The sequence below is a fragment of the Bos taurus genome, chromosome 17, assembly GCF_002263795.3.
Source record: "Bos taurus isolate L1 Dominette 01449 registration number 42190680 breed Hereford chromosome 17, ARS-UCD2.0, whole genome shotgun sequence".
In the NCBI taxonomy this organism is placed as follows: Eukaryota; Metazoa; Chordata; class Mammalia; order Artiodactyla; family Bovidae; genus Bos; species Bos taurus.
Window position 1 is genome coordinate 17,070,522 of NC_037344.1, and position 15,222 is coordinate 17,085,743.

Consider the following 15,222-nt stretch of genomic DNA (forward strand, 5'->3'; position numbering starts at 1 on the left):
TATGTTGCTCCTGGTGTATGCAGATCAGCTAGTGATCATTGTGGTTCGCAGTGAACCTAGGTGGACTCCTGGCTGTGGACAAAGACCGAAAGGACAGCTGTGGGGCTTCCCCGTGTAAACCTCCCCAAGGTTTCTTGCTTAATACCTGGAGTTCGGGAAGGCAAGGGCTATTACGGCCACTTTACTAATGAGGGGGTGAAAGCCACCAGAAACTCAATGGCCTGTCCATGTGCCCCAGACCAGGAGGGAGCTCTTCTGAACACTAGGTCACTTGACCCCAGGCTGGCAGAGCAGAAGGAAGCGATGTCAATAGCATCATGCATATTACAGTATTATTCAGGAGGGACAGAACCAAGCCTTAAGATGTTACTGGAAGACAACACATCAGGAGATACTGGCGGTGACAGTTTCATAAGAACCCGTGGTTCAGATTCAATAGAACTTCATGAGGGGTCTGCGGGCAGGGGGCAGGCACTGGGCTTGGTGCTTCCTGTATCCTAGTTATTTGCAACTGTGGCAGGACAAGGAAGGCTGGGGCCTTTTACTTTCCCCTCCCTGCCTCAACTAGGATCACTTCCACCTCCAAGTCGTTTTTAATCACCATATGACGAATAGCAAAGGACTCTGCTATTGAGATGGGGGAAATGCTTGTTTCACAGCCCTGTTCACTCCTAAACGCAGCCCTAATATACTGCCTGGCCCTCGCCCCGACTGGATTACACATGTCTTAGGGACTCTTGGAGAAGGCAATGGCACCCCACTCCAGTACTTTTGCCTGGAAAGTCCCATGGACGGAGGAGCCTGGTAGGCTGCAGTCCATGGGGTCGCTAAGAGTCGGACACGACTGAGCGACTTCACTTTCACTTTTCACTTTCATGCATTGGAGAAGGAAATGGCAACCCACTCCAGTGTTCTTGCCTGGAGAATCCCAGGGACGGGGGAGCCTGGTGGGCTGCCGTCTATGGGGTCGCACAGAGTTGGACACGACTGAAGCGACTTAGCAGCAGCAGCAGTAGCAGCAGGGACTCTTGCCTTATTCAGCTTCAGGCCCACTGGGTCTGCTTTGCATCTGAAAGTGTGAAAGTGTTAGTTGCTTAGTCGTGTCTGACTCTTCGCGACCGCATGGACTGTGGCCCACCAGGCTCCTTTGTTGATGGAATTCTCCAGGCAAGAATACTGGAGTAGGTTGCCATTCCCTTCTCCAGGGGATCTTCCTGACTCAAGGATCAAGCCCGGGTCTCCTGCATTGCAGACAGATTCTTTACTGTCTGAGCCATCAGGGAAGCCCTGCCTTGCATATAGTAGTGATTTAGTTTTTGCTGAGCTGAACTGTACCTTTTCAATACAAAAGAAAGGTGAGAAATATTATTATTATGAAAATAAGACGTGGGGCTGCCTAGCACATGGACTCAGATGTACATGACTGGTTCCTGTGGTTTTGTTAGGTTACTTAAATTAAGGATTTGTTTGTAGGATGAAGAAGGGGAGAAAATATTACACACTGTTTGTAATGACGGTAAAGCAGAGACCCCAGAATATCAGTGCTTCATACCTTACTTTTTAATTTGAAACAGGTATTTATTATCAATAACACCGTGTGCCAGGGACTGAGGTAGGAGCTTTGTTGGTTTTGTTTTGGAAACCAGCACTGTCTTTCAGCATAGGCAGCGTCTCTTGCAGGTGGGTGGAACAAGTATTGTAGAGCCAGCAGCATCACACCCGAGAGGAAAGTTTTGTCCAGATGGGATGTGGTGGGAGAGGGTTTGTTGACAGGTCCACCAGGAGGGGCGTATCCACAGTGCTGCCTCTGGGAATTTGGAGGAGACCCTTCAACTTTTCTCCCCGCTTTGTGTCCTCAGGCCTCTTGGTGGGCACCCTCGATGTCGTGCTGGACTCCAGTGCCCGCGTCGCTCCTTACCGAATCCTGTACCAGACTCCAGATTCTTTGGTCTATTGGACCATCGCCTGTGGTAAGTGCAGTATTTGGAAATACGGGAAGTGTTATGATTGACCACTTTCTTTCAGAAGGGAAGGGACATTTCATTGTGAGATGCAATCTCTGGGTCATTTAAGACAAGTTACTATAGCCGTTTCAGCAGATAAACCCTGAATCTCAGCAGTTGAACACAATAACGGTTTCTTTCTCAACCTGCTGAAGTCTTATGGGGATCCAGTGGCCACCTCCATCTATAGTAACACCCCGTAGAACACAAAACTTCCAAGATCAACTTCCAAGGAAAAAGCAGGAGGCGGAGGCACACCGGTGTTCCACTTGCTTGGCCAAGAAGTGCCACCACCTTGACTCACACCCCGTCGGCTAGATAGAATTAGTCAACATGGCCCCACAGCAAAGCTGGGAAATGACTAGGAACACATGAAGTCCTGGGTGGACTAAGGAATACTTATCCTTCCTACCGAGTAGGGATTATTTACTTCTCCTGATGGTAATACGTAATGATGTACTGGGCTTAAGGACTTCCCTTGTGGCTCAGCTGGTAAAGAATCTGCCTGCAATGCAGGCGGCCTGGGTTCGATCCCTGGGTTGGGAAGATCCCGTGGAGAAGGGAATGGCAACCCACTCCAGTATTCTGGCCTGGAGAATTCCATGGGGTTGCAAAGAGTCAGACACAACTGAGCGACTTTCACTCACTGGGCTTAAAATAGTGGTAAACAGTCATGCTGTCATTAGGTCTCTCACAAGAACTGCTAGTCCAAAGTGGCTGAGGTTTTTTTTCTTTTTTTCTTTTTTTTTTAGTTATTTGTTTTTTCAAATAACCCTAGGAAGAGCAGGGGCACTGAACAGTTTTGTTTTGTTTTTGTTTTTTAATTTTTTGCCATGATTTTTTAAAAAATTAATGGATTTTCTTCTTTAGTTTTAGATTTATAGGAAAACTGAATAGACAGTTTGGAGCACTTCCATATATTCTCCTCCATATATATAAGTTTCTCCTGCAGTTAACATCTTACTATGAAACATTTGTTCCAGTGGGTGAACCAGTGTTGCTACATTATTATTGAATAGAGTCCATACTTTATTTAGATTTCCTTAGTTTTTACCTGATGTCCTTTTTCTGTTCCAGGATCCCAGCCAGGGTACTATTTTCTGTTTAGTTGATATATCTCTTTAGTCTTCTCTTGGCTGTAGAAGTTATTCAGACTTGCCTTGTTTTTGATGACTCTGCCATTTTTTAAGGATAATGGTCAGGTGTAAGAATTGTCCTTCTGTTGGAATTTATCTGATGTTCTCATGATTTGGCTGGGGTGATAGATTTTTGTGAGGAAGATCACAGAGATAAAGTGCTATTTTCATCACTTTATGTCAGGCAAGGGCACCTCCTATCAAGCTGATTTATGACTGATGATGTCCTTGATCACCTGGCTGGAATAGTGGGGTTTTTTTGGGTTTTCCCATTGTCTTCTTCTCCTTCCCAAACTGTCCTCCTTAAAAGTAAGTCACCATGCACACTTACTGAGTAGGGGGTTTTAATTTGTTCAATTATTTTTATCACTGTGAATGCATGACTATTTATTCCTTGTGTTATAATCCAGCACAACTATTTTGTTGCTCAATTCGGTCTAGCTTTGACCACTGGGAGCTCTTTCAGTTGACTTTATTCAGGTTTTAAATTGATCTCTGCTTGGTAGGAAGTGCCATGCTGGGATCTGAAGATATAAAGATAATTAGATCCGGCCTCTGCTCTTGAGAATGCAAGGAAATAGTCACAGCCCAGTGTGAGCAAGTACCAAGCAGTGCCACTGGGCGGTGGGGCTGCCGACTAGAGACAGGAACTTTGGCTGGCCTTCTCCAAGGGTAGGGGGAGTTCTGTGGGGATGATTTCAGACTGCCGGTGGGCTCTGGTACCCTAGCAAAACACTCTCAAGGATTCAGCACCTGAAATTCTAACATTGTAGTTGTGTCCCTTTAAAGTTATTCCGGTTCAGATGCAAACAGGAGAAACAATGAAGTGACTTAGCATTTAAGCATTCCAGTGAATGAAGGAATGGCAGTGTGAGTCCGGGCAGGGAGAAAACCATCCAGGCAGGCGTGAGGGCTGGGAATTAGAGCAAGAGGAAAGGGATAAGGATAAAGGAAGAGAGAAGCTGGACCCTGACAGTGTCATCCCTCGTAAGATAGAGTTGTATTTCACACCACACAAGGGGCAACACCCAGCTACGGTAGAAGGGAAAGTGCCTGGTGGGAGTTGGTTGGGAAAATGTCACTTTTAGTTGGCAAACAGTGTAGAATGGTATTAAAATAGACATTGGAGCCAGCAAGTGAAGAAAGAGAAAGGAAATCAGGCAGAACTGCCAGCACCCTGGACGGAAGGAGGCTTTGATACTCTCATCGTCCAGCGTTTGCATCACTTGTTCCAGACTTTCAAAAACCTGTAGAGCCTGGAGGCTCTCAGAACCCTTAGGATTCCTGGCCTTCCCAGGTCAGTGCACGCGTACGGGGCTGTGATGAGCTGGTTCCTATCTGTGACTTTTTTTTCCCTCCCCTGTTATCTGACATGACTATTCTTCACTCTGTTTCTGAGGTTTTGCCATTCTATGGCGCAAAAGGCTCCAAGGAGTGCTCCTATGGGGAGGAGCCCAGGGTTACGAAGACCAGTTATTCCTGAGTTATTTGCCAAGCCAGGGCTAAGGAACACAGGGCAATAAATGCTGATGTCATAATTTATACCTCAGGGAGAGGATACCTGTCACACATGATCTCATTATAATACACCTGGAGCGGTTCTAGCTTTTGAATATATTGATTACCCAGAATTTCCCTGTAGAAGACGCCACAGAAGTGAGACTCCACAACCTCTGTTAAAGTTCATTCACCCACTAATTGTTCCTTCTTATCGATTTCTCTTTAAAACCCAAACGCCTGGCTCCCTTTCAGGAGATTTTAAGAGCTGAAGTTGCTAGTTTAAAAAGGTTCCTTTCAGTTTGTAATTTAAAAAATATTTTTTTTTTCCTGTAAGCTATAAAGTTGATATTTGGTGGGACTGTCTGGCAAGAGCTTTTTAATATGCTCTTTTTTTTTTTTTGGTTGCACCTTGAGGCTTGTGAAATCTTAGTTTTCTAACCTGGGATCAAACCTGGGCGCTCTACAAGCTGGGCCCTCCACAGTGTAGTGTGGAGTCCTAACCACTAATTTGCTCTGATCTTATGAATCGTTGCTGTAAGAGAAGGTTCAACAGAAGATTGTCTAACTCACTGCCCTGTAGAATCCATAGGATTGCAAACCTCTGTTTTTATGCCACGTGCCTTGTGAAACTGATTTGTGTAAAGTGAACTAAGGGCACGTCTACAATCAATGTCTTCCACTTTCTGTAGGAGAGTAGCTGTCTTAGTGGTAAATTCTACTCGTGTGACGGTCTTAGGTTTGAGCTGCATGGAGCCAGGCAGGACCTAGTTTCAGACCTCATATGACTTACTCCAGTATAATGCTCACTCAGTCATTGACAGTGTGAACAGAAAGAAGAGGGGAGCAAAAAACAGGAGTTATTTGTTGAAACGTTGTTTTCAGATGCTTCTTTTTACTGTGTTCTATCATCTGTATGCAGATTGACTTGAAGAAATTGCTTTATTATGTTTCTTTGGCACTGATACCTTTCATTGGGAAGGGGAGCCAAAAACTGCCTAAATAATGACTTTTTCTTTTCACTGCCACTTCACAAAGTGAAGCCGCTGTTGCTTTTGGTAGATATTCCATTGTGCCATCGATTCCAGCCTGCTAACTTGCATTTTGTTCTGTGGTTTGTGTAGTCACGTCGTTTTTGCTATTTATTTTTCTTTTTAAATTGTTTACTTTATTTTTTTTTTTTTTTTACTGCAACATGCAGCTTGCTGTATTTTAATTCCCTGACCAGGGATTGAACCCAGGGCCCTGGCGATGAAAGCTCAAGTCCTAACCACTGACCACCAGGGAATTCCCTGCCATTTCCAAGAACACAAAGGAAGTAGTACCTTAGGAGTTGGTCCAGAGTACTTTATTGAGCTGGTTATACTCTGACAGTCCTGCCTGTTTCCCACCAGTGAGTGCGTATTTTACACTTGTGTTCTCACTGGGGCACTAAACAGCTTCAGATGTTCCCCCAGCAGTTGGTGTCTTGGCCTTGGTACCCCAGAGGCAGGAGAGAGCTCACTCCTTTGCCCTCCTCAAACTTCAAGGGTCTTAAGCAGAAGGCAACCCATTTGGCTGTCCCCACAAGAAGAACTAAGGGCTTCCCAGATGGTGCAGTTGCAAAGAATCGGGAAACACAAGAGACCTGGGTTTGATCCTGGGGTTAGGAAGATCCCTTGGAAAAGGAAACAGCAACCCAGTCCAGTATTCTTGCCTGGAAAATTCCATGGACAGAGGAGCCTGGTGGGCTACAGTCCACGGGGTCACAAAGAGTCAGACACGACTGAGCATGTATACACACGATCAGAACTGGGAGGTTCAAACAGTAAGAAACATTATACAGCCTCATAAGAATATTCTGCTATGCTGTTTAGTTGCTAAGTCGTGTCTGACTCTGCAGCCCCATGGACTATAGCCCACCAGGCTCCTCTGTCCATGGGATTATCCTGGCAAGAATACTGGAGTGGTTGCCATTCCCTTCTCTAAGGGATCTAACCCGAGTCTCCTGTGTCTCCTGTGTTACCACTGCGCCTCCTGGGATGCTCTCCAAGAGAATATGGACATATAGAATTGCAGATAATTCCAAGGCCCTGGGACACAAGAGTTACAATTAGAGAGACAGTTTTCTGTGGGTACATCTGACCTTCCATCAGGACTAATAAAGGAAATGGGGTGGAGGTTGTGTTCTTGATGGCACCTCACAGATAACACAGCCCTGAATGGTGCCTTGATTCCTCTGCCCATTGATTTAGTTTCCCTTTTCTTTACCATCTTAGAATCTCATCTGGGCCCATGTAGGCATTCATTTTCAGAACGGAAAGATAGAGTAGCCACGGCCTTGTCCAGGGCTCTGATCGTGACAGGGAACAGAGGCAAAGTAAAGTGCCCATTGTTCACATGGCTAGTTACAGCCAGTTAGTGCAGAGCCGAGGTCAAGTTCTCAGCCCCCTCCACTCCCAGCCCAGGCCTTTTTAAATGCTACCATGCTGGCTTTTATGATTGAACATTCTTTTAGTCAGCAGCTACTGAGACCTGGAGTTTAATGAAAGGGTGCTAATTGGTTCTGCTTCTCCTTCTTCTCTACACTAGATAGCGAAATGCTGGGTCATTTAGTCGCCTTTCACGTGACATATACGTAATGTGGACGTTGGCCATTATCCGTGTTTCCTTGGTCTGTGTACCTCAGGAACTATTCTTGTATCCTTGGGAATATAGCAGCTTAAATAAAAGAACTTACTTTTTAATGTATAAGCAGTACATGATTATTTCAGGAAATTAGAAAATATAAGCTAAGAAAATAAAATATTGAAAAACAGTACTGCTGCTGCTAAGTCGCTTCAGTCGTGTCCGACTCTTAGCGACCCCATAGACGGCAGCCACCAGGCTCCCCCATCCCTGGGATTCTCCAGGCAAGAATACTGGAGTGGGTTGCCATTTCCTTCTCCAATGCATGCATGCATGCTAAGGTGCTTCAGTCGTGTCTGACTCTTAGCCACCCCATGGACAGCAGCCCACCAGGCTCCTCTGTCCACGGGATTCTCCAGGCAAGAATACTGGAGTGGGTTGCCATTGCCTTCTCCATATACATGTATACATATGTGTATGTATATACATATGTGTGTCTGATATACATATATGGATAGTCTTTCTATGTCAAGAAAATATATGTCTATCATGTCAATTTTAACAAGTAGATAATATTTTATTGTGTATATAATGTAATTTACCTAGCTGATGTGCTGTTTTTTGGAAATCTAGGTTTTTTTCCCCTAATGATAACTGCATTTTGAAAAATCTTAGTATCCTCTAAACCAAATATTTCCACATTCCTTTAATTATCACCTTAGAATAAATTTGTAGAAGTAGATATGCTGAATCAAAGAAGATTTTTAGTGTCATTAGCCTGGTTGCCCTCCAGAAAGATAGCCATTTACATTCTGTCCATCAAGGTAAGGGAGGACCTTGGCATTTAAGTAAAATAAGCAAAATAATGACTGCTGCTGCTGCTGCTAAGTCGCTTCAGTCGTGTCCGATTCTGTGCATATCGGCCAGACTCCCCCGTCCCTGGGATTCTCCAGGCAAGAACACTGGAGTGGGTTGCCATTTCCTTCTCCAATGCATGAAAGTGAAAAGTGAAAGTGAAGTCGCTCAGTCGTGTCTGACTCTTTGAGACCCCATGGACTGCAGCCCACTGGGCTCCTCCATCCATGGGATTTTCCAGGCAAAAGTACTAGAGTGGGGTGCCATCACCTTTTCCTAAAATAATGACATCAACCACTAATTCTTACTGCCCAGGTTGAATGAGTTACCTGAGCCTCTCTCTTCTCAAGTGATTATAAAGCTATGAGCACACTGTTATGACCTGTAAGAGACTGTAAGCAGAGTTATGTAAGAAGCTTATAATAGTTAGACAAGGATTGCGAGGCTTGCTTTACTTCAATCATACGTACACTCTGCAGTCTAAACATAATGGTGTCAGGGCCAGAGAGATTTGTGCTGAATGTACGCTAGTCAGGCACCAGTTCAGCAGCTGGTTTTTAGTGCTCTGACATCAGAAATGAGAAGTATCTTCAACATCAGTATATCTCCTACATCACATTTCAAGATGAGATCTTTGTGTTTTCTTGCTTATGATGGTAATAGCAAAAGTAGCTAGTTAGTGCTTTGTATTGATGTATTCTAGACCTGTGCTGAGCACTTTACACGTGTTATTGTCCTTAATCTCCAGCACAAGCTTCTATGGTAGGTGTTGTTACCTCCATGTTACAGATGAGGGATCTGAAGCACAGAAAGGTTAAGTAACTTCTATGGTCACAGAATTTCTGTTTGGTGTGGAGGGGTTGAGGTGAGGTGTACTTTTTTGACATCAAAGTCTGTGGTCTGAGCTATTATGTAATATTGTCTCACTGATAATCAGACTGTATATTACTCCAGATACTCTAACCTCTAGGGATATTTAACCTCACTTCTAAAATATGTCAGTAGGTGGAACTGTAGCAATGAAGAGCAAGCATTTGGGGGCAGAAAAATCTGAATTTGATTTTATAGGATGTGGAAGCCTCAGCGTCCTCATCTGTGAAAGGAGGGTAATTGGAACCACTTGTAGGAGTGCTGTGAGATTACATGTCTGTGGTGAAATCGTGGCACCTGGTCTTGGTAAATAGGCACAGATAAGTAATAGAAAACACATCATTATCACTGCTTAACTTGTTTAAAATTTTAGCTTTAATTGGATGTGGATTTTTAAGTTTTTATGTAATGTTGGAATATAGTCAATTAACAATGTGGTGATAGTTCAGGTGAACAGCAGAGGGACTCAGCCGTACATATACATGGATTTCTTCTCCCCCAAACTCCCCTCCCATTCAGGTGCCAGGTAACATTGAGCAGAGTTCCCTGCGCTATACACTAGGTTCTTGTTGGTTATCCATTTTCAATATAGCAGTGTATACATATCGATGGATGTGGATTTTTAAACCATAAATTTCCCTTTTGTTTCCAAAACTGTTCAAATCAGTGCATTATTTTGGGGTTGTATCTCTTGTCCTCTCCAGAGGCAAGTTTGTCCTTTTTCTGGGGGTAGGTAGTACAGTGGTGGCTTTGTAAATCCAACAGACAGCAAGTGACACTCAGGCATATTGGGTATTATCCTTTATTTTGTATTTAAATTACAACATTATCATCTTTGGGGCTAAAGGTTGCGTGTGTCTGAGGCCATAAAATAGATGCTTCCCTTTCACCTTTATTTAAGTAGCTTCGAGCACAATTCTTTTGAGAACTGGATCCGTTTTGGGATCCAAGCAGCCTGTTCTGACATCTGAAAATACTAGATTGGTTGCTTTTTAATCCCTGGGAGGTTTAGTGAGTTTGTTTTGCTTGGTTTTGTTTTCTGCCTTGTCACAAGAGGTTTTTATTTTTGCCTAGACACATATATACACAAGAGGTTTTTATGTTTTGCCTAGACACAGACATATATATCTATACATGTGCATACGTACCCTCTTGATCAGAGGAAATATACCATCTTAGATATATTTGAATTCAGGTTTTTAAGTCAGTGCTGCAGTCCCAGAACCAAATTTCGTTAATATCAGTCATGCACCACAAAAGATACCCACTGAATTGCCATCAGTGAAGTCTTACGCTTTTGTTCTTAATCTGAGGCCAGATACAGTTGAATCCATTTTGTGGATCCATTTTAATACCTCTGTCTTTTTATTTCAAGTGGACTTCCTATACTCTTAGGTACATCTCAAACCAGATGAGAAATAAGACTTAGGCTGATTCAGTATTTTCCATCATCATAGGCAGTGTTTAAATTTTGCCCAAATATACACACGAGGCCTGTGCATAGTATTCTGAAAACAAAACACAACCCTGCAAATAGTAAAAGATTCTCATTTTTCCAAATTTAATTTCTAAATACTCTTAAGCCCCTCAAGTGTTAATCCAGTTTTTCCCGTAGCAAAAAGCTTTATCTTGGGTTTCCTGAAGGCTTCTCCTACCCGACACAGCTTTCTTTGTTGTTTCAGCTGATTGCACATCGGGTCAGCTTGTTGTTCCTGCTATATCTCTGTCGAAGCAGCCTTGCCAGAAGGACTGCCAAGTCCTTCCTTTCTCTTCTGAGTGCCTAACACATTTTGCCCGAACCGTTGGGTAAATAGACCAGCCCTCTCTCAGAGTCATGGCAGAAGAGCTTCCTGTTACCTCACTTTACACAGTAACAGAAGCAAAGTTCCAGGCTCTTAAACATTGTAGCCCTTGGGCTTACTTTCTTGAGAAATGAAAGAGCCTGATATAAGGAACATTCAGGATTCCAACATGTTTCTCTTGGAGTCTCCCTCTTTCCTAAAGGGTGATCTGGCAACAGTGTCAGTTGCTCTTAAACTGTTAGCAGGACATTTGCTCTGTGATCTCTGAGCAGTACCCTTCTCTGAGATGGGAAGTGGACACCTGCTTTCAGAGAGAACTTTTACTTGATTGGCATCTTTAGAATGTGCCTTGTCCGCTGGGGGAGGAATCCAGCCCTGCCTTCTAGGTAGGCATCCTTGTATTTCCTGTCTCCAGAGCCTGGAGCCTTAAACACCTGTCCTCGTTTATTTTGTGTGCCTTTAGGAAAGTGATCAGAGAATATGGTGCATTTGCAGAGTAAATATAAATGTAAAAGGTATATTTCCCTTCCTCTCCCTGGCAAGTGTCTATTGGGTATGGATCAGAATCCATAGTTAATTCCTGAAACTACTGTTGGCTGATAGCATCTGTGTCTTTTTCTTTTCTCATTTATGCTGATAATGGTTTCTTATAATGGTATACACAGTTCTTCCTTATCTATAACCCTGTTTTATGGAACTTTGTAACCTTGGGCCTGGATATAGCCAGAAGAAACCTGAAACCTCCTTGGTAGCACAGAAGCAGGCCCAAAGCATCGTGCAAAGAACTGAAGACCTAAAGATACTGAGATTTGGAATTGAAAGAGACACATGTACCCCAGTGTTCACTGCAGCACTGTTTACAATAGCTAGGACATGGAAGCACCCTAGATGTCCATTGGCAAACAAATGGATACAGAAGTCGTGGTACATATACACAAGTGGAATGTTCAGTTCAGTTCAGTTCAGTTGCTCAGTCGTGTCCGACTCTTTTCGACCCCATGAATTGCAGCACGCCAGGCCTCCCTGTCCATCACCAACTCCCGGAGTTCACTCAGACTCACATCTCATCCTCTGTTGTCCCCTTCTCCTCTTGTCCCTAATCCCTCCCAGCATCAGAGTCTTTTCCAATGAGTCAACTCTTTGCATGAGGTGGCCAAAGTACTGGAGTTTAGCTTTAGCATCATTCCTTCCAAAGAACACCCAGGGCTGATCTCCTTCAGAATGGACTGGTTGGATCTCCTTGCAGTCCAAGGCACTCTCAAGAGTCTTCTCCAACACCACAGTTCAAAAGCATCAATTCTTTGGTGCTCAGCCTTCTTCACGGTCCAACTCTCACATCCATACATGACTACTGGAAAAACCATAGCCTTGACTAGACGGAACTTTGAATGCATTTGAGTCAGTTCTAATGAGGTGGATGAAACTGGAGCCTATTATACAGAGTGAAGTAAGTCAGAAAGAAACACCAGTACAGTATATTAACACATATATATGAAATTTAGAAAGATGGTCACAACAACCCTATAGGCAAGACAGCAAAAGAGACACAGATGTAAAGAACAGACTTTTGGACTCTGTGGGAGAAGGCAAGGGTGGAATGATTTGAGAGAATAGCATTGAAACATGTATATTATCATATGTAAAACAGATGAGCAGTACAAGTTTGATGCATGAAGCAGGGCACGCAAAGCTGCTGCTCTGAGACAACCCAGAGGGATGGGTTGGGGAGGGGCAGTGGGAGGGGTTTCAGGGTGGGGGGACACATGTACACCGTGGCTGATTCATGCCGATGTATGGCAAAAACCACCACAAAAACCTCCAATTAAAATTAATAAATTAATCTAAAACAAACAAAAAATAAAGATACTGAAATTTGCCATCTCAACACTTCTTCTGTAAAGGGAGCTGTAAGTGGCTGATGATGACTCCAAAAGGCCAGCCTCTTCATATGACAGTGACTAGTATGAGAGAAGCCACAGGAAATGAAGGAACACAAGCAACAGTGGCGGGTGGAGAGGGGACATTGGTGGTGAGCACAGACGGAAATGTGGGGATTTACATCCCAGGCAATGAGGAGTAGAGAAAAGAGCCAGTGGTGAGAATGGCGTTAGGGGGTGGCAGGTAGAGATTGTGGAAATGACGGAACAGTGGGGCACACTGATGAGCAGGAGGTCGTAAAACAGCAAAGAAGGCAATAGAAGGGGAAACAACGTGGGTAGAAAACCTGAACTTCGATATAGGAGTGCTCAGATGGCTACTTAAAAACGAGGGTCAGTCGTGAAGACCTTCATGTAATACCCATGAAAACTGGAGGCAGAAGTGAACGTTTGTTGAATGAGTGCACTTATGCATATACCTTTTCCACCGTGGCTCGAGTGTGTGTGTGTTTTGGGGGTGGCAGGGTGGGCCTAGATGAATAAGCACACGAAAACTGCAGGCAGTGTGTGCAAAGGTGAAAGCACAGCTGGGCTGCCCTGGGCCTTATAGCTGATGGGTTCCATGCAGGATAACCAAGGAACAGGAGGCTGACTTGCGGTCAGTTGCCACCACAGCCAAACAGGGACTCCCAGGTCAGGTACCTGGTATGACCACCTGGTAAAGGGCAGCGCAGGGCGGTATACCAGTCCACGGGCAGACTGTCCCGGCTGAGCCGAGGGACGTGCGCAAACCAGCCTCTGGAAGGCATATCTACTATCGACATAGGCAGGGCGGAGGAGAGGCAGTATCAGAGGCTGGGAATTGCACCCGGTGGGTCTGCAGAAGTTCTTCAGTCCCCTGAGTCCCCAAAAGTGCCTGTGTCCTGAGGTGTGGACATCTAACAGTTGCCAGCAGGCACAGATGGGACGGCGGGGGGAGGGCACGTGGCCAGCATCGACTCTGGACTGGGCTCTGTCTGTATCGCCCAGCCAGCCGCAGCTGGGGATGGTGGTGACCTGTTTACAGGCAAGGAAGGACACAGTATATTTTAGAAAATTTTCCAATGCCTATTTAAAATTTTACGGTCTAAAATGTTTTAAAACTCTCTGGCTAACTCCAGAATGACTCATTGCCAAAATATTCCAAATGAGCATTGTATTTTGCATTTGGACAGTGTTTTCTACTTTACAAAGTGTATCTATAGACATTATTACACGTGATTTTTTTATGACATTTCTCTGAAATGAATAAGGTTTTTTTTTAATGTGTCTCCATTTTACATGTAAAGAGTTTGAGACAGAGAAAGATGAAGCAGACTGTCTACAGGCACCCAGATGGCTGCTGGGAGGAAGGAAGGGGGACCCAGGTTTCATAAGCTCTAGCTCTTGCTGTGACAGCGTAGTGCAGAGTCATCGATTGCTTTTCCACGTGGTTCACTGTGACCCCGAAAGAGTGAGCTGTGGAAAGGGCCTGTGAAGAGCTCCAGACAGCCTCTTCGGCCTCCTAACTCAGAGATTTATTCTTTATCCTCTACAGAAGCATTCCACGTGGGCAGTTTTGGTGTTTCGGCTCAGAGTAAAAGAAAATGAATGTGGGTTTGTTTTGGTTTTGCCTTTCCTTGACCAATGGATCTGAAAACCTTCGAAGTGTGAAAGTGTTAGTCGCTCAGTCGTATCCAACTCTCTGCTACCCCATGGACTGTAGGTAGCCCCCCTACAGGCTCCTCTGTCTGTGGAATTCTCCAGGCAAGAATACTGGAGGGAGTTGCTGTTTCCCTCTCCAAACAGTGCCTCTTATTCCCCAAGAGGTTTTAGTCCTGTTCCTCACAGTTCTGAGTATCACTATGGACACATATGTATCTCCTGCTTTTCCCAGTCAGTTAACAGAGTGAGATTCTGAGATATATCCAGTTACTGCTGACAAAGAAACAGAGAGAAGCTATTTTTTAAGAAATCAATTAAAAGATAACTTGGAAATCTTAAGGAGACATCTGAAGGAGTCAATTAGTAGAGTTGCAAAATCTTTCTTTAATTCTGGAATGAATAATACATAAAATTTATAAAATAGGGATGGCTTCTAACAAACTGTTTTGCAAGGTCATTAACAATTGCAGGGCAAGAAAAAAAAGAAGGGAATTTGTTCTAGTGTCTCGACAATGACGTTGGCTTGGCATCCCTGTTTTGCCCTGCAGCTGTGGGCAGAGAGCAGGGTGCCTGTTACCTACTCTCCCAGGCTTAGGTTGATTCAGTTTGCAGGTTGGCCGGGGAGATGACTCTCTCGCTTCTTGTTTCTGACCTGGAGGGAGGCTGTGAGGATGACCTCATCCCATTACAATTCAGAGCCTCGGCGCTGGTGAGAACAGGGCTGCTATTCCCTAGTGATAGTCCATTTTCACATCTCATTCATAATTGAAGGGAGGGAGGATCATTTTTTGCCCATTATAGGAGGTGGTTACATCACATCTCCAGGGGCATACCGAAGGCCTCGTATTGTTGCAACTTAACAACTGTAACCTGGTCTCCTGACAAGATCTGC

At 44.3% G+C, this 15,222-nt stretch overlaps 1 protein-coding gene across 1 annotated transcript in view; it reads left to right on the plus strand.

Annotated features, from left to right (window-relative positions):
* TBC1D9 (TBC1 domain family member 9) overlaps nucleotides 1-15,222 on the plus strand; it is a 128,690-nt gene that overhangs the window by 57,203 nt on the left and 56,265 nt on the right. Inside the window, exon 2 of the mRNA XM_024977574.2 lies at nucleotides 1,860-1,970. Within this exon, the coding sequence (XP_024833342.1) occupies nucleotides 1,860-1,970 (111 nt within the window). The remainder of the gene's footprint in view (nucleotides 1-1,859; nucleotides 1,971-15,222) is intronic.